This window comes from Anguilla anguilla, chromosome 12 (genome assembly GCF_013347855.1).
Source record: "Anguilla anguilla isolate fAngAng1 chromosome 12, fAngAng1.pri, whole genome shotgun sequence".
NCBI classification, from domain to species: domain Eukaryota; kingdom Metazoa; phylum Chordata; class Actinopteri; order Anguilliformes; family Anguillidae; genus Anguilla; species Anguilla anguilla.
Window position 1 is genome coordinate 15896986 of NC_049212.1, and position 23553 is coordinate 15920538.

The window sequence follows — 23553 nt, forward strand, 5'->3', positions numbered from 1 at the left end:
CATTCCCTCTCTCCTCTGTGCACAGAAGCCAGGTCAGCAAGGTTAGGCTGTCACCCTGTCCTGTTGGCACCTTCTCTCTGAGCTGATCCATGGTTCTGATTGGCTACCAGCCAAGGTTCAGTAAAGCTCCAGGGGATTCAGTTGAGAAAATGGTTCAATGATTTTTTGATAAAAAAAAGTCACATTCTGATCCCAGAATTATTGTAGTAGGCAGTCTGGAATGCCATGCTCTAGGAAGCTTTAGGATGTAATGAGGTCTGCAGTATTCTGGGCAGGAGATTGGCATGGTGCTGTACTGGGCATGGGGTGGAACGGGACATGGTGCTCGAATGTGACGTTTTTCAGCATCACTCAATACAGGCCGAACAGTACCAAACCTTTGTGTTCCTAAACTGAAGCAGGCAGATTCCAGTGGCTGTCTCTCTCTTATACGTGGGAGGCTCTTTTGCATCCATCTGTAGGCCCCTTTACACTTAACTCTCAGTCCCCTCTGAATCATGGTCCCTGTCTGAATGTGCGCGTGAGACTATTCAGTCACACCACGGGGAGAGGATAATGTGAAATATTAGTATGCAGGTACAGGCGTGCAGAGAACCCGCAGTTTAAAAGGCTCAGCCCAGGCTCTGTAATAAACAGCCTGTCTGTCTGATACTGTAGGGACACAGTCTGGATCTGGTGTCTGTCTGTCTCTCAGTCTGAAACTGTGGGGACCTGTCTGTGTGACACAGTCTGGGTCTGGTGTCTGTCTGTCTGATACTGTGGGGACCTGTATGTGTGATACAGTCTGGGTCTGGTGTCTGTCTGTTTGATACTGTGGGGACCTGTCTGTGTGACACAGTCTGGGCCTGGTGGCTGTCTGTCTCTCTGTCAGAAGCAGACAAGGGAGTGTGGCGGTCTCAGGGAATTGGAGACAAATACTTTATATGTAAGGTTTTTGCTAATTTTAACAATTTAGCAAAATTTAAATAATCAATGAAGGGGAGATGTCACACTGCAGCTTTACAAATAAGCCAAAAATAATCCATCATAAATAGTAATAAGAAGTGTATATCTTAGGCTTGTAATCTGTGCTACTGCATGAACTGCTGTAACAAAATCCCTTTGCTTAAAATCATCTGTATTGTAATAATTCCTTTGATATTGACTAATATGCTCCATCCGACTGGATGTGGCACAGTATTGAACTTATCCAGATGAAAAGGCCTTTCCCTCTCATCTGAGAGCCACGGAACACCCTCTCTTGCAAAATGTATGGAATAATTTTAAAGTGTTTAATCTAAAAATGCGATCTAAAATGAATCCCAGTGTCTTTAGTGAAAGTTGAATTTTGCACTATTCGCTCCACGACAAAATTCCAAGATCCGTGAGAGACCTATGAGGTCGGACTCATTTGACAGGAGAGATGCCTCCCCGAGAAAGAAGATGTTTTTAATAAGGAGTGGGGCATACTGAGCCAGGAAAGTGCTGTGGTGGGAGCAGAGAAGCCGCTAATTCTGTTTCACAGAGGAACTGAAACTATGGCAAAGGAATTTGCTGTTTTGGGCTGGTTTAGTGGTTCAGTAAGGGCATGTCTATTTCCGAGCGGGCAAAGGCATTCCTTCTGAGGGAGAGAGGAACTGGTTAGAGTCGACAGAGCAGGGAGATTGGGATCAGATGGTACTTGTTCAGAGAGGCTCATCACTGTTCTAAAATAAGCGACTCTCTTCCTGTTGATCAACAGCTCTCCACTAGGGGGACTGAACATGTGACCGGCTCGTTAATAAATCCCGTAAATAGGGACAGCTCTCCCCTCAGGGGCACCTGTCTTCCTTTCTCTCTTGCACATTTTTAGACATGGTGTGGTAATGTATGCTGTTTCAGTGGCAGCAGATGTTCAACACAGTTTCAGGCCAGTTCTGCCTGCTGTAGAACCCCAGCCCCCCCCCCCCTCAGTGGAGTTACACCCCCTGTTCTGGGTCCACAGCAAGTCTATGGTTTTATTTCTGGGGGCCAGGTTTCATTATACATCATCATGAAATTTTAGCTTTGGCTACTGATGCTCTCCCCTACGCCTTCAGTAAAGGGTGTCTTATGTTTTATTGCACATGGCTTTCATCCTACTGGTGTTCAGAGGGGCAGGAGCACAGATGTAATGGTTTATAATATTCTGGTTTACCATATGGTGTCTCATTTACACTGACCCCCCAGGAAGTCTCTCAGCTGTGGGACAGAACTCCACAGTTTACAGGTGGAATTGTCTATACTCATTTGTGCTGGCCAGATGGAGAGATGTTTTATTGGTCAGTTCAGATGGGTGGACAGAAAATCAGATGAGTCGTAAAAACCTCTTTGCTGACCGGTTAGATTAATGGAGATCTCCTGGTTGAAGATAAACCTCTTTTGCATTTGGCAGCTCGGAGAACAGCACACTCTTGGACAGGGACAGTAATCAGGACAGGCGGCCGTAAACGGCTGTGGTAAAACAGACAGACCTCCGCACTTCATCTCCTCTCTACCAGTCCTGTTTAGCTATGCAGGTGAGAGAGCAAGTGCAGTGTTGATACTGTTCTGGAGTCAAGCCCAGCAACTCCAACAAACCTGGAGGCACCTCCATGTCCACTCCATTGAATCTGCTCACGCATCCACTTGTACTTTAACAAACCTGCACACACGTCCATGCCCACTCCACAAAAACAGCTCATGCATCCAAATGTACTCCAACAAACCTGGACGCACGTGCATTGCCTACTGGACTAAACCTGCTCATGCATCCACATGTACTTTAACAAACCTGCACACACATCCATGCCCGCTCCCTTTTCATCCAACCCATCCACGTTCCTCTGCGGGGCTGCAGAAAGTAAATACCCATGCCTCACCAGAACACCTACCCCAGCATTTCTGTAAACACAGTATTCGCTATCACTGATTGCACAGTTCGCTCCCTATGCAAATAGTCATTTTCTGAAAGCCTGTTCCATGCTGTATGGTACTGCGAGGGTGCCAGGTGTGTGTTCGTCAGTGTGTTCACGTGTAATGCAGTCCTAGTCACGGTGCTGAAAACAGGATCAGCACAATGAGTCTGACTCATTTCTTATGCAGATGAGCTCCTCTCTGACATCAGCATTCCGATCCCCGCGGCAGCGACTCTGTCTCTGCTCAATGGCCCACTTCTGCTTTGTCTGAGGTTCAGACGACATATTCACCCGGCAACCCATAATCTCTCTAATGTCTGTGCTCTCCTGTCTGAATAACTCTCCCCTGTGTCACCGTTTTGCGTTCTGAAGGTCCTTATTTGTGCCAGTGAGTACTGGAATCTTTCAAAAGTGTGAGTTTTACATTCTGTAATCTTGGCCACTGTGGTCCGCAAAATGTGTTGCTGTCATTCCCTACTGCTCCTTATGTTGGCCTTTCAAACCTGTGATCAGTGTCTTCTTGCTTTTTATTTTACAATACTGAAGAGAGACTGTCTGTTGCATAAATTTGTTTTAGAAGTAATTCACTGTTTTTGCACCTCCTTAAATCGGCAGCTTTTCCAGAATGTCCCCTGGCCTACTGTATAATTCATTTAAACGTTCACATATCTGGAGAGAGTCGATGGCTTAAACTGGGCTACTGTCTGGCTTGCACTAGTGTCAGGCTCTGGCCAGTCGCACTAGTGTGGGCTGTGTTTTGGACGAAAGCGGGTGCAAAAAAAATAAAATAATGCTTGCTCTACCACAATAACCCACCCTAGTCATCTATCCAAATCCTAGTGGGTGTCACACAAATGTGAAAATGTCAAACAGAGAGAAGAGGTGCTGGAAGAGAACGGCTTAATGCTCCCTTCCTCTCAAAGTTCAGTCTTCTCTCTGCTGTCACATTTGGGGAGAATAGGGCAGTAAAGTGCCAGGGAGATGTTATTTTATTTTTATGTTAGATTTAACATCTCTGATGAACGTCTTGGGCAGAGCATCACTTTCTCTTGTTTCTATGGCAACAGCGAGTGAGGAGAATCCAAAAGTGAGGTGACCCAGTGTGGAAGGCATGGGGGAAGTACAACCAAACTGGACTTGAATGTGAAAACCTCACAACTCCTGTATTAAAAAAAAAAAAAACAGATTTTTTTATTATTATTTTGTCTTTCAGATTTTCCTCATTTTTCTTCTATGACTTTTTTACTTGTTTTTATTTATTTATTTATTTTATTCATGCAGCCGTGTCCTTGCATTCCTGACAGAGAAGACATATTTTCTGCGGACTTCACAGTATGAAAGCCACCCTGTTGTGCCTTCATCTTTATTAGCTTTATAATGGAAAGATCTTGATGCACCAGGCTATGGGTATGATGTCAGTCACTTTCAGTGATGCTGCCTAGAAAGGAGAAAGTGATTCTGAGGCTTTAAAATAATCACATAATGGCATCATAGCGCAGGACTGAGTGATACTAATGTCCATAAGTAAAAAAAAGCATAAAAGGCCAGCTGCTGAAGGACAGAGACATCGCCACGGCACGGGTGCCAGCAGCACAGCAGTGCAGGCGCCTCCTGGTAGGCACAGGAGAGAATACCGCCTCAAAATAAAATAAACTAAAAATAAATTTAAAAAACTCCAGAGAATTAAACGTTATTAATCAAATTACTAAAACTAAAAAAATATAAACGTGAGAGAAATGGGTCATTATTTTTAGTCAATTCAGTAAATTGTGGCAGAAACATTGACGTCTATCAGCTGAAAAGGGAAACAGCGTATATATATATATATATATATATGTGCGTGTGTGTGTGTGTGTGTGTGTCAAATGTGGGAGGCACCTGTTTTTTTTTGTTTTTTTTTTGTTTTTTTTTTGCATGGAATGCAATCGATTTGTGTGAGGTCCCTACTCGGGCAAACAACCAAAGCTGCGCGTTCCCTGCGGAATTAATGAGTAAGAGAAGTGAAACCGTACTTATGTAAAAGCTCAATTGAAATAGTGGGAGCAAAGGAAAGGGGGGAGCAAGCGGAATTGTTATGACTGAAGAAATTACTTTTTTAAAATATTGCACTTTGTATTTCTTTTATAACTTTCTCCATTTTTTGTTTTGCTTGTTTTGCACATTTTAGCACTTTTTTCATAGAGCCTGTAATACGCCTTGGCACATTTTCCCTTACCTATATAACAAAACCTATATGAATTAGAAATAAAAATGTTGAAATTGATTAAGTTTTTTATTTCAAGAAAATTGTTTTGCTACATAATGTTTCATTTCTATGAAATTAGGTCCCTGTGGGTGCTGAAATCGATGCTGTAATGCTGGATGATGGCGGTTTAAGGTAGTAAAAAAAAGCGGCCCTAGTGTTAGTGTCTAGTGTTTGGTTCAATTCAAATAGCGGAAATGTCGCACTTTGTAGCTAAACAAAGTCAGCACTGCCAGGCCAGAATTGGCACAGATCTGGCCTGGAGTCACTGGCTATCTGGATAGCTTGATAGCTAAGTGAATAGCTATTGAAATGTTCACTAGCTTTAGCTAACTACCTAGCTTGCAGTGCTATAGCCAGCAAGCTAATAACGGGTAATAATGTCCAACGCAGATCCTACGTGAATAAGCACACAGTTATGTATGCTTAGCCTTGCATCCAATAAAGTGGTTGACACCTCCAATTGACACCTGAACCGGAAACAGATTGATGCCGGTTTTGCAGGTCCACCGTTTTTTATTACACCGGCTCGCTGTAGCCAATGTTGGTGTATTTCAGCTAATCTGCAAAGGGGGCTAGATAATGCAGGTATAAAGGATGCAGAATAAAAATTGTGCTGAGCAACTTTCTATACAAAGATCGGTATTTATGAAAAAAAAAGCTGTCCGCATACTTTGCAGTTGGTGTGCACAGCCAGGGAGACTGATTTGAGCTGATTTTATAGTCTGTTTGATATAGAGACAAGCAGAGACGTGTATGCATATGTTTAGTGCAGGTTCTGCACAAAGTTTAATACATGCTGTCCCTTGTTCCTAATGCACTGTAGCATGCTCCATTTGAAATTTACCTTTGTGGTGGCAGCAGCAGCTGAGCACTAGTAACAATCACACCTGCCCACGAGGCTACTGTCAGTGTGTGCATTAGGCGCTTATTTGTGCTGCTAGTTTCATGTGGTAACTCAGGAAAATCGGTGCTCTTAAATCATGGCATTTATTGGCTTGCAGTGTGTATGTGGCAGCCTTGGCTCTGAACTGTTCTGGAGTTAAATTTTGGCGTTCGTATTAAAAATAAATATTTTGTTTAATATAAATATATTTTTAAATACCTTAGGATATCACTAATACTGCCTTGGTTTGGTGCATATCTAAGCAGAAGCGCTGCTAAAACACTGCTCCATATACCTGCAGCACAGGTATATGGAGCAGTGCTGTAGCACAGGTGTCACCACCAGATGGTCAGCTGCTGCATTCCTGCCTGCTCTCTCTGCTCCCTAATGACAGCAGGTTCCCGTTGAAGGCAAGAGTTTCCAATGGTACATGACAGTGCAGAAAATCCCATTACCATAGCGCTGTCCTTCGCCCCCCTTCACAGGGAGAGAGATACTCTGTTGATGAAAACAATAGGAATATTTCAACTTCGATGGGTAAAACTTTTAATGATAAGAATCCAGAGATGAATATCTGGTGAGTTTGTAGAACCAGTTGCGTCCCTTCAGACAAGGCTTTGAACAGGACAGAGGTCAGCCCTTTCTCTTTCCCTCCAGGTGCCCTATGTAAGGGTTGCCCCTGAGGATATCCTGAAGGTGCAGTTCCCCCGCTTCACCACCCTAAACCTGCGGCCCACCAACACGGACGTCAGCCTGGCCGTCGCTGGCCTCCTCAGCTTCTTCAACAGCACCACTGCTTGCCTCATCTGTGCTCAGGCTGACTGTGAGTCCACCCTCCACCTGCCCTGCCCCAGCATCTGTGCCATACCTACACCACACGAGCCACACCTGTACCTGTTCACCTAACTCACTTGTACCTGCATCACACCTGGATGATACCTACACAAAACCTGAAGCACCCCAGAGAACATACACCACACATATACTGCAACTTTCTTGCCTTGTACCTGCACCACGTATACAGCACCCACACACAATTATACAAACAGCACACCCAAATACACACAACAGCACAGCCAACTATACACACCCAAGTAAGATTATCCATATGATATCCCAATTATACAGAATCACACACCCAACTAAACACATTGGCATGCAAACTGTGCACACCAACACAACCAACTATACACATATATTCAAATACTCACATATCTAATTGTACATACACATACCAAACCTTGTAGGCTCATGTATGAATTTACCTATGCATAAACTGGGCATGTTTGCACACCTGACTGTATGCACCCTAACATAAATGCACAGTACCTCACCTTCATATGGCCTTGTATTTAGCCTCCTTATTTACAAAATATTTATGTGTGATTAATTCTACTATAAAAAGATGCAGAGATGATGGTTTTGGAAGACGTGTAATAAGAATGTATATTTTGTTTCTGTGTATACTTTCATGTGTGCATGTGTGTGTGTGCGTGTGCATGTGGATGTGTAAAGTAGACGTATGCAGTTATTAATCAGATGAATGCACCTATGTATCACTCTGGGTAGGAGCATATGCTAATTGAATGTAATGTAATGCAGAGACCCTAATAACAGGCTGGTACTGTAGGCACAGCATGTAGACGACTCCGCAAACAGACACCTCGGCAGCCAAAGCAGCGTTGGGCCAGGGCAGTTATGGGGTCATAGCGATTGGTCTGTCATGTGACCCTTTCAGCGAGAGGCTGTAAAATCCCCCCGCTGGCCCTCAGCTGGGGACTCATTAATCACACATTCTCCTGACGGGTTAGCGGCGAGGCGCGATTCATGAATATTTCTGAGCGCTGGCAGGAGGGAGACCGGTCCGAAAGGATGCCATTAATCTCTCAGCTGGCCATGTGTCCCCTTCTGCCCTCTCAGCTCTTACACAAAAAAAAAACCCCCAAGCCAGCCTTGCCAAGTAGAGCGGCGGTGTCAAGGTATAGTACGAATCAACTTAGCATGTTTTAGCTTAGCACAGGTTATAAGCAGGACCTCACGGAACGGCTTCCTGTGAATAACTATTGGACGGCTTCATTCCTTTCACTCGCCTAGTCACAACACACAGGCTGTCCATTTCATTACTGGAGATATCCAGCTGACTTGTGCTGATGGATATTTATATGGGTTGCACATGGGCTGACATCATTAGCATAATTGTCATTGACAAATATTCCGTTGTAGTGACAGTGACGGCACGCAAGAGGCACGCAGCAATTCTCTGTCTTCAGAGCGTGCTCTTTGATAAATCCACCCCAGGGGCATTGCCGCAGTGCTTTGGTGCGAAACGATGGTTTTAATGCCTTTGATCACAGATTTAGCCTTTAGGAAAAAAACGGTAGTTTTAGATGGTATCTTATCAAGATTGTAAGCTCACATTCAGCTCACAATTAGTAAAACACACAAATCTGAAAGTGACAATTCATGCTGGGGCTTTTTTAACCATAAGTGTGTGTGTGTGTGTGTGTGTGTGAGAGTGTGAGTGTGAGTGTGTGTGCGTGCGCGTGCGTGCGTGTGTAAACCTGTGTGTCTAGTTGGTAGGAAACAGGTGGCTAAAGGAATAAAGGGGTTTTTAGTTAAACCAGCATTGATACTAACAGTCTGTTTTTTGTGGGGGCTTTTAGTAATTTACCATCATCTTGAATGTTTAGTGGTGAAAGACAAGCTCCCAGCCACCAACAAAAGCCTCACACCTCTCACTGATGTGTAATCTGATCAAAGGCCTGCTAAACCTGGAGAGGCTGCTGCGCCAGTTCCTCATCTCCAAGGAAACGCTTTCGGTACGCATGCTGGACGACAGCCAGGACCCCACGCCGCTCCTCAAAGAGATTCGCGATGATAAGACTGCCACCATCATCGTGGACGCCAATGCCACCATGTCCCACATTATCTTAGAGAGGGTGAGTCTGTTTAAGTGTTTGAATTTATTCTTAATAACAGTTATATCTGAATTGACGTTGAAATTCCCGTAATTTTCCATTTGAGTTATACACTATGAACACTTTGCAGTGCAGCGAGTCGACACTACTGTTGGCTCTCAACACCGATGTGGCGTGGAACCATAAACTGGATAAAGGGGCAAATTTTTATAAAAACATCAAGTGGTATATTTGACATACAAATGGTTATCTCTGGTTTTCCTCAGTTTTTCTCAAAAAGTCAAATCTCAATTTTTAAACTTTGGAACGTTGTGCAAGAGCATGTTATATGGTAGCATGAGGGTTCACATGCAATAAAAAAAAAATTGTTAACCACTAATAATAAATTAAGCAAAGATGAATTGGAACAGGCACAAAGTCTCCTTTCCTTGACAGGAGACAGAGCATTAATGAACCGTTCTGTGCTTCTGTTGCCAAAACAAGCTGAACACTGCTGTCAACGCTGCTGTGAAGACGAGCAGCTAGAATGATGAAGATCAGACAAGTTCCCAGCACAGAGCTTCATCACAGCACCAGCAAAACCCTAGTGCACTGCCTAATGCGGCAAGGCACCTGCTATCCATCTCCAGTCCTGCCATTCCATTTGAAGTTGACAGAAGCACCACGGAGAAGCACACACTAGCATATGGCCTTGTCATAATTAAAACAACTCATTATTCCACAAACAGGCGCAATTAATGGGCCTATTACCAACGAGGTGACTTTGATCCAGAGCATTGTGGGAAGGCAGACAAAGGAGATCAGTTTGAGACCCTGCATCCCAGCACCCACCAGAAATTTTGTGTATTTTAAAGGAAAGTGAACCCTACTTCAGCTGCTCAGGGTCTCAGTGTGACTCATCCTTAGAACTCTGAGGGGGACTGTTATTTACTTCCTCCCTCGCAAGTCATTCACTTTTTCTTTTACTTATTCTGTCTTCTCTTCCCTTCCCTTTGTGTTCCGGCTTCCCCTCAATCTCAATCCTGATTTAATGAAAGAATGTGATGGCCGTCACAGGCCATTCCGTTGCTCTGGGGTTGCCATGGCAACTCCAAGTGATATGGTGACATTTCAGTCTTCCTGTCTATGAAAAATGTAGCTCCTCGTTTCCCCCTCTCTCCCCCCTCTCTCCTCTCTCCCCTTTCTCTACCTGTTTACTTTCCCTTTCACTCCTTGCCCAACCCTCTCTCCTCTCTCTGCTCACCCATTCTCTCCCCTCCTCCTTCTCCCCTCTCCCCGCTCCCTTCCCCCTTCTTTCTCCCCTCTCCCCGCTCCCTTCTCTCTGTTCCTCCCCTCTCTCCTCCCCCTTTCTTTCTGTGGCTGTCTGATTAGCGAGGGCTCTTTTCTCTGCTGTGGCACAGCGGGTGGTTGGCCTGTCCTGCCATACACCGTGGAGTGCTTGCCACTGCTCCTGCACTAATAAGAGGATTCAATTACATGATCCAATTCAGTGTGATTTTGATGTGGTTTCAGAACTCCAGCTGCCAGTGCAACACCTCAAACAGCTTAATCGTTTGAGAGAAGAACAGCATGACAATTAATGTACCATTCTGTTACCAAAAATGTATTCAGAAATATTCACACACTGTGTTTCTCAGATGAAATAACTGAGTTGAGGAGCTGCTGGGTGGCTCATTCTGCCAAGGCACCACACTGTGGTGAATGGATGAGCTCATCGATCTCTAATTGAATCCAGACCATGCCTGTGGCCGGTACCTCCATGGGGCGATGTATAAATCGTGATTGCATCACCCAGGGTATGGAAGCGTATGGTCAATCAGACGCCCGTGGACTGCATGTCAAAGCCACATATGACAGGCCTTCTCCGGCTCCACTCTGTGCGGGTTTGGCTGTAGTCTGCAGCATGACAAAAGTAGGCTGGACGTGTTTCGGAGGAGAACCACGGATTGGTTTGCGCATGAACGTGGCTGTGATGGGTACAAGGTGTAAACCTGATCTCTCACAGAGCACTTCTCCACTGGCCTGCTGTCAGTTTGTTCAGATGTGTGTTAGGAACACAGGAATGGTAATAGGTAGGTGTGTGCAGGTGTGTGTTAGGAACACAGGAGTGGTAATAGGTAGGTGTGTGCAGGTGTGTGTTAAGAACACAGGAGTGGTAATAGGTAGGTGTGTGCAGGTGTGTGTTAGGAACACAGGAGTGGTAATAGGTAGGTGTGTGCAGGTGTGTGTTAGGAACACAGGAGTGGTAATAGGTAGGTGTGTGCAGGTGTGTGTTAGGAACACAGGAGTGGTAATAGGTAGGTGTGTGCTGGTGTGTGTTAGGAACACAGGAGTGGTAATAGGTAGGTGTGTGCAGGTGTGTGTTAGGAACACAGGAGTGGTAATAGGTAGGTGTGTGCAGGTGTGTGTTAGGAACACAGGAGTGGTAATAGGTAGGTGTGTGCAGGTGTGTGTTAGGAACACAGGAGTGGTAATAGGTAGGTGTGTGCAGGTGTGTGTTAGGAACACAGGAGTTGTAATAGGTGGGTGTGTGCAGGTGTGTGTTGGGAGCACAGGAGCGATTGCACGTGTGTGTTAGGAACACCAGTGGAATGGCAAGTGTGTGTGCAGGTGAGTGTTAGGAGCACAGATGGAATGGAGGCAGTTGCTGATTGCAGGATGCCAACATGCCAGCATCTTTGTGCTCTCCTGTTTCCTGAAAATAGCTGTAGTGAACAGCTGTAACTGTAGTAGAATACAGTTGGAAGTATCGATGTAGCTATTGAATTGAGTCAAATAAAAGCATTGATGTGCATAATTAATGAGGTAACAGTAAATTCTTAATTTCCTCAAACAAGCCCATTTGAAATAAATGTGTAATCGAACTACATGTGGAAGCTAATTACTGGCATTGCTATCAACTTAATGTGTATTAGCCATTTGGAGTTCTGCAGCCGGCAAGCAGCAGCAGGGTAATTACGTTGCTCCCATTTCAATTAATCTTTTATTTAATTTTTTCTCATTTCCATATGAATAACTGTAATGTGAAGGAAAAACGTGAAATTTATGTGCATAACTCAGTAAAGGACACCATTTTGAACAACTCGGTCAGGACACATGCATGCAGCCAGTGAGAACAACAAACATGCGGAGAGAGAGAGAGAGAGAGAGAGAGAGAGGGAGAGAGAGAGAGAGAGGGAGGGAGGGAGGGAGGGAGGGAGGGAGGGAGGGAGAGAGGGAGAGAGAGAGAGAGAGAGAGAGAGAGAGAGAGAGAGGGGGAGAGAGAGAGGGAGGGAGAGAGGGAGAGAGAGAGAGATAGAGAGAGAGAGAGAGAGAGAGAGAGAGAGAGCACTCACAATAGTGAAACAGGAGGCAAAACACATTTACCTTCTGACTATCCAGACAATTCACAATCCACCACTGTGTGGTGGTCCATGTGGTGGTCAGTACCATGCATCAGTATCCCTGTGATTTCAACTAATGATTCATTGCCTTGGTAACCTTTGTGTGCATCACATGAATTTTAATTATCAGTAAAAGAAGGGAGTCATTTAAGACTGACCTCCAATTATTTAAGGTGACCCAATCTTGAAATAAAAGTGATTTATTGAGAATCACTCAAAGGTAATGCGATGTGTGTTTTTTAACCTCCTACTTCTCATTTCCAGGCATGCCTGCTGATTTTACTGTGAAGACAATAACTTCCTCTTCCTAGAGTACTGTCCTATGCATAATACACAATCTCCTCTGTTTGTGTAGTCTGTGGGCAAATGGGACGTCCTTGACTGTAATTTAATGAAAGTTTTAAGCCACATGCAGATCACGTAAGGAGAGAAACTTCTGCAAGCTTAACCCTTGTATTCCTCCAGAAGTGGAACTTTCTGTTTGAGCTGCTTTCTGTGAGTGTAATCAGCCTTGGAGTCTGTTCTGCAGTTCAGAGCTGTCTGAGCCAGGCTCGGACTGTGTGATCACAGGGATGACCTCTGACCCTTTCTCCTCCTCTCCCTCTCTCCTCTCCCTATCTCTCTCTGTCTCTCAGGCATCTGAGTTGGGGATGCTCTCTATTTACTACACCTACATATTCACATCTCTGGTAAGAAAGCCTGACATGCTGTTCCCTAATGGATATTAATGATGCTGGTAACACTTTGCGCTAATGGTCCTGTTGAAATGACTCATATGCGGGGTGATTTATGATTCATTAATGAGGTGCTGAAAACACACTTCCCTCCTGCCCGGTAGATCCTGTCTTATGCGCAAGTAAGATTTACAATTTAACAAAATGCGGCGATTGAAAATGCACCGCTCATGTTGCCGAGAGTCTGTGCTTAAGGATCCCTGAGATGAAAGCTTAAAAATAGGCGCGCGCAGCATTCATACAGGACAGCAGCCAGCCGCGTTTCAGAGAGCTCTGCATGTACCCCTGCAGCGGCAGAGCTGCTCATTACTACAGTAATACTCTCAGCGACTCACCTGTTTCAGGAGCAATATCGCCTCTAAATTGGGACTGAAGGCACAGGGCTTTCCCCTCCTGATGAAATATTTTCATTCTCAGCTAACGTCCCTCCAGAGTGGCTATCGCTGACCTACAGTTAGACACACGGGGAAACGAGGACAGTCTCGCAGCTCATAAACCTTCAATTTTTGTTGTTTGAAAACACAAAAAGTTTATTGGAACTGACAGGTGTAAAGCAGTTGGTGTATGAAAGGTTACTGTGAGCCTATGGGAGGTAAATGTAGCTGTGCTGGACCAGAATGAAACTAGACTGTTGTGTGGACTGTGAAACCAAAATTCTATATAAAATCATTTTTTAAAATGCGACTTCTTTAACTTATGATGGGGGTCCCCAGGTTGGCGTTGAGCCTGGGTGGGGGTCCCTGGATCAGAAAAGGTTGAAGACCCCTGCTCTGCACTGTGCAACTGAACAGTTACTCTTCACTGTGACACCCCTACGGTGTGAGACCCCTCAGTTGACCCCACTAAAAGATGTTGGTCTGTGTTATTCTTCCAATGCTTCAGGGTGGTTTTGATATAATACTGTACATGTTATTGAGTGTAAATGGCAAAGTACTGAATGTCTGTCTCATAGGTCTGAATATATGTCACACAGTGCTGAATATGTATCACACACTGAATGTATATCACATTGCATTAGATGTTTGCTTCATCTTCAGGACATTTTGATCTGCCAAACCCTAATTAGATATATTGAATCAAAGTAGTCCAGTTGAATTATCACAATTGTAACCAAGAGAAAAGAAAAGCAATTTCCCCTAATTGCAGTGGGGTAGTTTTCTCTGTGTGATAAACAGATAAAGGGACTGTTTTTCTCTGATGTGTATCTCTACCCCAAGCCCTGTATTCAGGGGCTGTTCAAAATGCATCAGAAGAATGAGTGTGTGTGTGATTCTGCATGCGTGTGTGTGTGTGTCTGTGTGTGTGCACTTGTGTGTGTTTGTGTGTGTCTGTGTGCCTGCAAGCATGTCTGTGTGTGTGTGTGTGTTTGCGTGTGTGTGCATGCGCGCACATGTGTGCATGTGGTGGGAGGGGACAGAGAGATGCGCCTTTAAGGCATGTGTTTAGTCATGGGGGTATGGGATACTGTCATGATGGATTGTGCTTTGCTGTCATCAGGCCTTAGGACTTGACCTTGATGAACTCATTTGATGACACTGGTCTGGTTTTATTGCTGTGCGTGTGGAATATATGAAATGAGGCAATGCAAATATAATTCGGCAAGGTCTGCTACAGATCTGAGAAACACATCATTCACTGGTAACGGCTTCACAAGGCACTCACGGAAATACCTTTCTCTTCCACTGCATCCGTTATGATAAAACAAAATTCAGTGAAGCCCTTCACAAGATTTTTATTGACGTTAATGTTGTTTTGTTCAGGCTCGGAGCACAAACTAACAGATATGGCAAACCTTTGAATGGGGTGAATGGGCTTGAATATCTGTACCGTGCACTAATAAAATGGTTGATGGATATTTTTGTTTGTTTATAACAGCTGAATTTCACCTACATATGGCCATGTCTTCATACACAGTCAGCATGGGTTCTGTTCTTTTAAGAGGGCTTTTGTAACGAAAGCTGCGCATTCAGTTTAGCTAAGTATCTTCGTTTTTATCATTTGCACCATTTCATTTCATACACTTCTGACTAAAGTTCTGATCAAGCAAAACACTTTGCTTGTGAACTAGGAGCTATGTGAACTCATTTTTCATTCAGTCTTCATTCTGCTCATCTGAAAACATGTATTTAAGAATGTTACTGTGGAGGTGTTTCAATGAATGTCACTGAGCAATATTTAAATTGGTTGTCTGATGGTTTTCAGCACAATTGCTATTGATGAATATTGTGCATTCACAAGAATGTGTGTGTGAGCAAGGACAACGGTAATTCTACATCATTAGCTGCTACAAATGAGCTTTGGTAAATCTACCCTTAGGAATACTGGTAATTAGAGTGGAGGCGGAGAAATGATCCTGCCACTTTTCAAAATGTGAGAGCGTTACTAAAGAAACAGCAATAATCACCTAGGTTATAAACCAGTTACTCACCCCCTACACCACATAACTACCCTGAGCCGCAAAACTAGCCGCACCCTTCAAAAGCAGGCACTCACACACTTTCTCTCTTACGCACACACACGTACACACACACACAAATATACAAACACGCTGAGCGATGAAGGGGGTGCATTTTTATTCCTTCATTGATGCATCTGTGGGGCTAATCTCCTCGTGGAGCGTGGTGATGAATGACCTGCCTCCCCCCCCCCCCCCCCCCCCCGCGCTTCTCATTCGTCTTCCGGAATCTTCTCCAGTCGCCTGCTGTGATTTACACGTTCTGTATGAATGTGATTTTTTTTTGTCACCACCTCTGCATCCTTCCTGCGGTTTGTTCTGCAGGCGTTTTGGTTTTGTATTTCGCCGTTCGCGCTTGGGCGCGCTCATTGGCGATATTGGGCTGATATACTGGCAAGGCCTTGCTCTCTCCCCCCCCCCCCTCCTGCCAGGCAATCACCCACAGAAGAGGGTTCAGCACTGACTCCACCTACTGAATGGCAATGTAGTGTTCCTGGGGGTCCCCGTGTAGCTGAGTAAATTACTTGCATCTATTTTCCTCGGTGCTCACCTGCAGTAATGATCTGTCCTGATTTGCCTCTTCTGCATAAACAGTACATGGCCCCCTCCCAGCCAGAAATCTGTTTGCTTTGCCCCGGGAAGGGCTTGTTGCTATAGCTCTGGTTAGGATTGACCCATGCCTGAGAATGATATTAGGGGCTTCAGCACTGGTGATGTCCAGTTAGAAGAGAGGGGAGTCGGGTGATATAGCCCCTAAGGACCAACCGCCCAGGAACAGTGTGACTCATTAGGTAAACAGATCATGTACTTCATATCGTGCTTATTTTCCATCCTGCTCACCCCTACCTCTGCCCCCACCCCACCGTAGCCTTCCTCGTTCAAGGCTTTAAGTCCCTTCCTTTCCCTCCGTTTGGGCTCTCTGTATTTTGGAATCACGGCTCTAATGTGAGCACCCCTCCCTGTCTCTCTCCCTTCGTCTCTCTCCCCCCCCCTCCCTCCCTCCCGGTCTCTCCCTGGCTTTTACTGTCTGTTTCTGTGGAGGATTCAGAGGCTCTGCCTGTCACACTGACAGCACAGGAAATCCTGTCAATTAGAGCTGCGGGAAGACACGGCGTTCAGCACTGCTTATTTCACCTTTACGCTTTTGAAGCACGCTAAGGCTGCTCTTACCTGTACGTGATCGTGGTTACTATTGTGATTTCCTAGCGAAAAGTAATTCCTTAATTTCAGTGTCTTAAAATCTGGGACAGGAAAATTAAATCCATGCAAGAGGAAAAAAAAAGTCTGGATTTACACCAAAGCCCTGCAAGTTTATCCCCTTAAGTTCAGACGTAGGCAGAGAATTTGCTCCTATTAGAGGAACAAGGTCTCACAGCAACCCCTGCTGTGCCTCTCATATTTCATTATTATTATTATTATTATTATTGTTGTTGTTGTTGTGTCCTGAAAACACATGAATGTAGTTTTAAAAAATGCAGTTTGTCTTTTTTGGTCCTTTTTTGGTCGTGTGGAACACCACCCATATGCGACAGAGCTGTGATACCAACGCTGTGGGGGGGCACATAGCGTGCTGTGTAAGCAAACCCTGCCCGCGTGGGAGATGTCACAGTGATCTGTGATCATACCCATAATGCACGGCTGATTAAAGAAATAAAAGCAGGTGTGCGGTTCTCTATCCTGGTCCTGCGGGGGGGCCCTAATGTCATTTGAAGGTGAGAGGAAAGGAGGACTGGGGGCAGTGTTCATCAGTTTGAGCCGCGGTGGGACGGGCTGCCACATCGCCGCCATGGCTCGTCGCTCTTCGCTCCGCCCGCTGACAGTCCGCACTGTTTGTTTGCCGTCCTCGTGTTTCATTTCCTCCCCTTGCTTTTATCATCCCTCCTGTCAGACCTCGCTTCTCTTGCATATTCCCACCCCCGCCAGCTGCATCGTGCTTTACTGCCACGTGCTCAGATGGAGGCCTGGCCGTGACTGAGAGGCTGGGCCCCTACTCACACGCACATACACACACACACACACACACACACACACACACACATACAGACACACTCACACACATACGCACACACACAAATGCACACTCACGCACATACACACACACACACATACACACACGCAGACACACACACACACACATATGCACACACACAAATGCACACTCACGCACATACACACACACACTCACGCACACACACACACTCACGCACATACACACACACAAATGCACACGTGCGCATGCATACATGCACAAACACGCATCCATGCGCACATGCACAAACACACACACACACATAGGCACACGCACGCACACACATAAGCACACGCCCGTACAAACATGCATGCACACATACACACACACAGTAAAATTTTCAATGTAAATTCAAATGTAACACTTAAATATGAAGCCAATATGTACTCGCAGAGCACTGAATTGATTTAACATTTATTGTACATACACATACAGTACACACACACACACACACTCTGGCTCACTCAGATTTTCTGGATTTGTCAGTTATTTGCCTGAATAGAATAAACGTGCAGTGCATGGCCAAAGGCAATAACTGCATCTATTTATCGGAGTAAAAACCTACGATTCTATACTTTCATTATATTTTCATCCCCTGATCCGTCTGTACAGATTTGCTCAGTCTTTGATTCATAACACATGGTCACAGACTGTGACTTATAACCCATCTATTTACTTGCAGTCTGACTCACACACCACAAATTTACTCTGTCTCTAACTCATAACCCACAAATTTACTCACAGTCATTGACAAATAGCCCATTGACTTGCTAACAGTCTCAGCCTCGTTATCACGGTCAGTGTCTCATAGTCATAGCCTAGCTTTATTCTCTCTGACCACACACACACACACACACACACACACACCATCAGAGTCTCAATAGGCAGCACAAATGCTGGTGTGTCAGATGAGCTCAGCTGGAACCAGCTGTAGTACAGAAATAGGGTGCCTGTCCATAAATACTGCAGCGGGAAGGACAGTGGAGGTTTTCTTCACCGAGTCTGTTCGATCCTGTGTGGTGCACTAAACACATTATGTACACAAACACTGAAATATTGAACAGCTATTCAATAATTCCCACAGCTCTGAAGTTCCAGGGTGCACATATACAAAATTAATTTGCAGCACATTGGTACAGCTCAGATTAGTGCTACAAGCTGAGAGTCCTGAGGTGTTGCAGTAAAAATGGTTGCTTTTTAAGTAAATACGATCTGTAATACAGTTTAATTTCAGAGATTAAGCCTACCAACTCTGTGATGACCTTCAGTTCCACTATAAGACACAGCTAAGTAGCTCATCCTGCTAATGCACTGCGTTCACAGCTATGTGAACTAACAATTTTCATTATACTTTCATAAAGGAATGCCGTTTTAAAATGTAATATGTTTGGCAGACGGCCTGGGTTCGAATCCTCACTGAACCCGTCCCGACTGAAGCAAGACACTCCCCGGAGTGGAGCATAGTGGCCAATAACATCACCCAGGAAGGGAGAGTTTCAGTCAGCAGAGCTGTCCCCGGTTCACCCTTGTCACACGAGAGTGACTCCTTTAGTGAATGAGGCACCTGTAGTCTGCCTGAACCTGTGATGCATTAAGTGTGCTCTGATACAGTAACCGTGAAATCCATGCTATCACATGCAATGGCCCACTTATCCCCCACTATCAGCTCACTTACTCTCGTCTGACAACAGGCCCAACCGTCTCAATGATCCTGGCTGCAGAAACAGGAAACGGGCCTTCATATTTTAACCATGATTAACCGTATGCATGCATGCCGTGTAGTGCTTTATTCAGAGGGGGTTACTGCATAATCATTTCCTAAAAGGCTGCTGCACAGCGTGGCTTCTGAAGCCTTTTATTCTGCGTTTGTGCGTCTCAGTCTGCGTTCCCCGGGGACCGGAGCCACTGTAATGATGGTACCACTTTAAGTCCTCTGAAAGTATAAATTATTTCGCTGAATTTATGGGGCGTGTGGTGTAGTGCAAGTCTACGGTGCACAGGGGAAAAGGCGTAATATTTATTTCATGAAGAGTATATTACTGTTGTGCATGTGAGTAATAATCTAATGAATTATGTATATAAAATGGGTTGTTTATCCTCTGAACCCAAGTGTGATTGATTTGTGTTCCAACATAAGAAATTAAAATAAAAGTAGAATGTAAAATGACAATATCTTGTTGGATGTCAGCTAGAATCAACATGTCTGCCTGTTAGTGGGGAAGTTTAGTCACTTTTTAATTTGGTAGAAAATGGATAGAAAAGAACAGGTTGCTGTCAGAGATTACAGACCCTTGCCTCTGATTTATGATTCACCTATTTAGTGGGTAGATAAATGTTGTAATATATATATTTAATCTTTCATGGATCCAGTAAATACACTACATAAAGTATGTGGACACCTGACATCCAACACCTCATCCAAAATTATGGGTATTAATATGGAGTTGGTCCACCCTGCTGCTATAACAACCTCCACTCTTATGGGAAGGCTTTATACTAGATGTTGGAGCATTGCTGCGGGGTTTTGCTTCCATTCAGCCAATAGAGCATTAGTGACGCCGGGCACTGATTTTGCCTGGCTCACAGTTGACTTTCCAGTTGATCCCAAAGGTGTTGGATGGGGTTGAGGTCAGCGCTCGGTACAGGAAAGGGCCTTCCCCAAACTGTTGGGGAAGCACAGAATTGTCTAGAATGTGATTGTATACTGTAGCTTTAAGATTTGCCTTCACTGGAACTAAGGGTCCTAGCTAAAAAGCATGAAAAACAGCCCCAGACTGAGGGGTGTCCAAATACCTTTGGTCATATAGTGTATGTCTGAGGGACCTTATGTCTAGGAGATGCACAAATAAAATGCATCACCTTTCAAACATTTTAGCTTAACATCAATATTGTTCGCTTCTTTTAGTTTTGAGCTACAGCAACATACATCAATTTATTTAGCTAGCTTGCTAAATGGATTAATACTGGCCAGCCTAATCTTTGACAGAAAGCCATCATGCTTTGTTCTCATTGGGATCTGCAGCAGGTACACCATATGCTGCTATTCCTCCCTCTGCAGTTTATCTGCAGATTATGCAGTTTATCAAAGACAACATAGACAAAGTAAAAAAAAAGAAAAAAAACAACCTCTTTTCCACAGGTCTACATGCTGCTGTTCTGCATAATTGCACACAGGCCAATGTTAAACAGAGGTGCTGTAACTATTCTTATCAGCCAGCAATTATATGTAGGTTCCTGTTTTATACAGGTCACTCTTTTACACACATAACTGATTTTTAGGTCACATTTACTGTTTCCTGTAGGCATGACTCAGCTGAAATCCTGCAATTGAACAAAATAGTATTCTATTATTTTGCTCCAATTTTCCACAAAAGCAGTAATTAAAAGGCTGCAGAACTCTTCAGTACTGTACTGGGGTTGTTGCCTTATGTTGGGCTGCTATATAATTTAAAACTGCTCTAGTTGGCTCTGAAATACACTATTTAAAGTAAACTGTTTTTTTTAATTTATTTGAGATCCTAGTATTGCATAAATTAACTTGTGAATTTATGCTAAAGGAATAATTTCATTTATGTGACAGTATTTTGTTTTGAAATTTTGGAACAAATAATCAAATTTACAATGTACTAATATCATGAACATTTAAAATTTCAGAATTCAGAATAGAACAGTTTCTGTCCGAATTTGAGAGCATCCTAACTGACCTCCTCTTTGGGTGCTGTCAAATGTGACCGTTCCCTGCCACAGCTGGGGAGGCCTACAGGATGTCTGTCAGCAGGGCTGATCAGTAATCAGCTCAGGTGCTGCCCGTTGCCTTTAAGCTTGCTATAAAGGCACACGCCCCCTCCCCCTCCCCTTTGTGCCTGGGGAGAGAGGCCTTCTGGGATACTGCTGCTGTGTGTTGTGTGTTCTCCAGCCCTCTAGACCAGGAGTCTGAAACTCCAGTCCTAGAGGGCTGCAGTCTCTGCTGCTTTTTGTGGTTTCTTTTCAATCAGTGGCCTTTAGGCCTTGCTGATAAGGTACACAGGCTTTAGCCAGTTGACTACCTAAATTAAGCACTTAAATGCAGGAACACATCAAAAAGCAGCAGACACCGCAGCCCTCCAGGATTTCAGTTTGTGATCTCTGCTCTAGTCTCACTGAAAGCTTATCTTCTCTGCCACTGCCAGAGGACATGCTTTGTTGTTGTTTTTTGGGGGGGGGGGTTTTTTAGCACCCAGACTTGGGATATTTGTTTCCGTGACTGTTTTTTGTTTTTCTTGGATTCAGAGAAATGAAATAGCCTAAGGCCATTTCTAGAATCCGCTAGTTTTCTAGTTCAGTCGCTGCCACGCACGGTGGTTCCACCTGACACTGTGCCACAGGAGTGTCAGGTCTTTCAGGTAGAGGGCTTTACACGTCTCCCGTATGATGCATCTGACCAGGAACCCAATCTGGTCCGGGTATAAAACTCAAACTAGTCTCTCAGGTAGGGGATGGGTCCCTTAGAATTTCCACAGGCCGCTGGCATGTTCAGTTACAGCTGAGGGGTCTGAGAGGACCCGGGAGGATTCCACCGCTGCTTGTTTTATTTTGCTAAAGAAAACTTTTGTGATCGCATTGAACTTCCTCCTCATTTTATCTGAACTCAGCTACACCATATTCATGGGAATAATGTGTGTAATGCTTGTTTCTGCCTGTCAGCCTGTCACAATCAACGGCTGGCTGGCTCCGTTGACACAGCCTATGTAGGTGAGGTTAACAGAGTGGTAAATGAAATCAATACGAAACCATTTTTCATTGAACAAATTAGCTGAGGGAGAACAAAAGGAGCGAAAGCCAGCAGGTCACTCGTCTGTATGGAGTAGTTCTATGATCGTTGTTAACAAGGACAGAAAAAATTGGGTAACCTAAACAGCAGCCTGTAATATTTTCAAACTTTTGTTTATATATATTTTTGATGGCCTCTCTTAATTTGACTGCCTCGCCTTTGATAACTTTAGTCTAATTCTTTTGTCACTTGTCTGCTGCTTTTTAGTTAATGAAATATTTTTAAAAATAAAGGAAGAGTTTTAGATTATTCAAAAACTCCTATTCAAATGTTTAAAATTCGGGCTCAGTTATTTGTAGGCTATGTGGGCCTACTCAAGTTAAGCATTATATTATTTGTCAGCACATGGCCTACTGCATTTCTTTCTTAGGTAAGGTTGCACCGGATCTGGCCCTGGCCAAATTTATATGGAACAGGTCTAGTTACTCTCGAGTCTGTTCAAAGTGTAGACCTAGTTATCTCAAGTCTGTTTGGGTTGGGTTCAGGTTATCAGCAGGTCTGCAGTGAACACTTGCATAGATGCAGCAATGGTTTGACTCAAAAAAAAAGTGAAGCATTGTTTGAGCAAGTTGATTTTCAGCTCATGATGGCCAGCACCTAAATTCACCAAATTTAAAATTAGAAACAAAGGCTCTTACCCATTTACTGAAGAAAAAAAACACACAAGTGCAGACAGCGGGCACTGGTGATTGTCATCACTCTCAGAGTGTGTAAAACAGGCATATTAAAAAAGCATTACCTTGGCCTGTTTTTGAACTGCAGCTGATAGGGTGAAGGCCCTGCCTCTGGGCCCTGGGCCCCAGGGTGGTTTAAACCACATTCGGGACCCGTGCCAGGAGTGTAAAGCCCCTGGCAGGGTCAGGGTAGCTCACAGCCCGGGAGCATGCAGTCTTTCTCTGGGGAGCTCATTATTCCACCGTCCTTGCTAATGCTGCAAATACCGCATCCAGCTGTGTTTACGTCCAGCAGTCACTGCTGTGTTTCGCTGGAGTGGGCCGCTGCACCTCCATGCGCTGTCCTGCAGTGTGGCAGGCTCCACTCTCTTGGATCACTGAGTAGCAAGGAGCCTAAATATAGACCCACTTTCACACTTGCTAAATGGTTTTAGAAGCTACATGTTTTAATGTATTGTGCATGCAAAAGTGTGTTTGTGTGTATGCAGCGTTTTGTGTTTGTGTGTATGCAGATTTAAGTATGCGCAC

General features: G+C 44.4%; 1 protein-coding gene across 2 annotated transcripts in view; it reads left to right on the forward strand.

Moving 5' to 3' along the window:
• Window positions 1-23553, forward strand: part of grik4 (glutamate receptor, ionotropic, kainate 4) — a 201066-nt gene that overhangs the window by 146255 nt on the left and 31258 nt on the right. For both annotated transcript variants that reach the window (XM_035385732.1, XM_035385731.1), the window contains 3 exons: window positions 6680-6845; window positions 8783-8961; window positions 12959-13012. In XM_035385732.1, the coding sequence (XP_035241623.1) occupies window positions 6680-6845; window positions 8783-8961; window positions 12959-13012 (399 nt within the window). The remainder of the gene's footprint in view (window positions 1-6679; window positions 6846-8782; window positions 8962-12958; window positions 13013-23553) is intronic.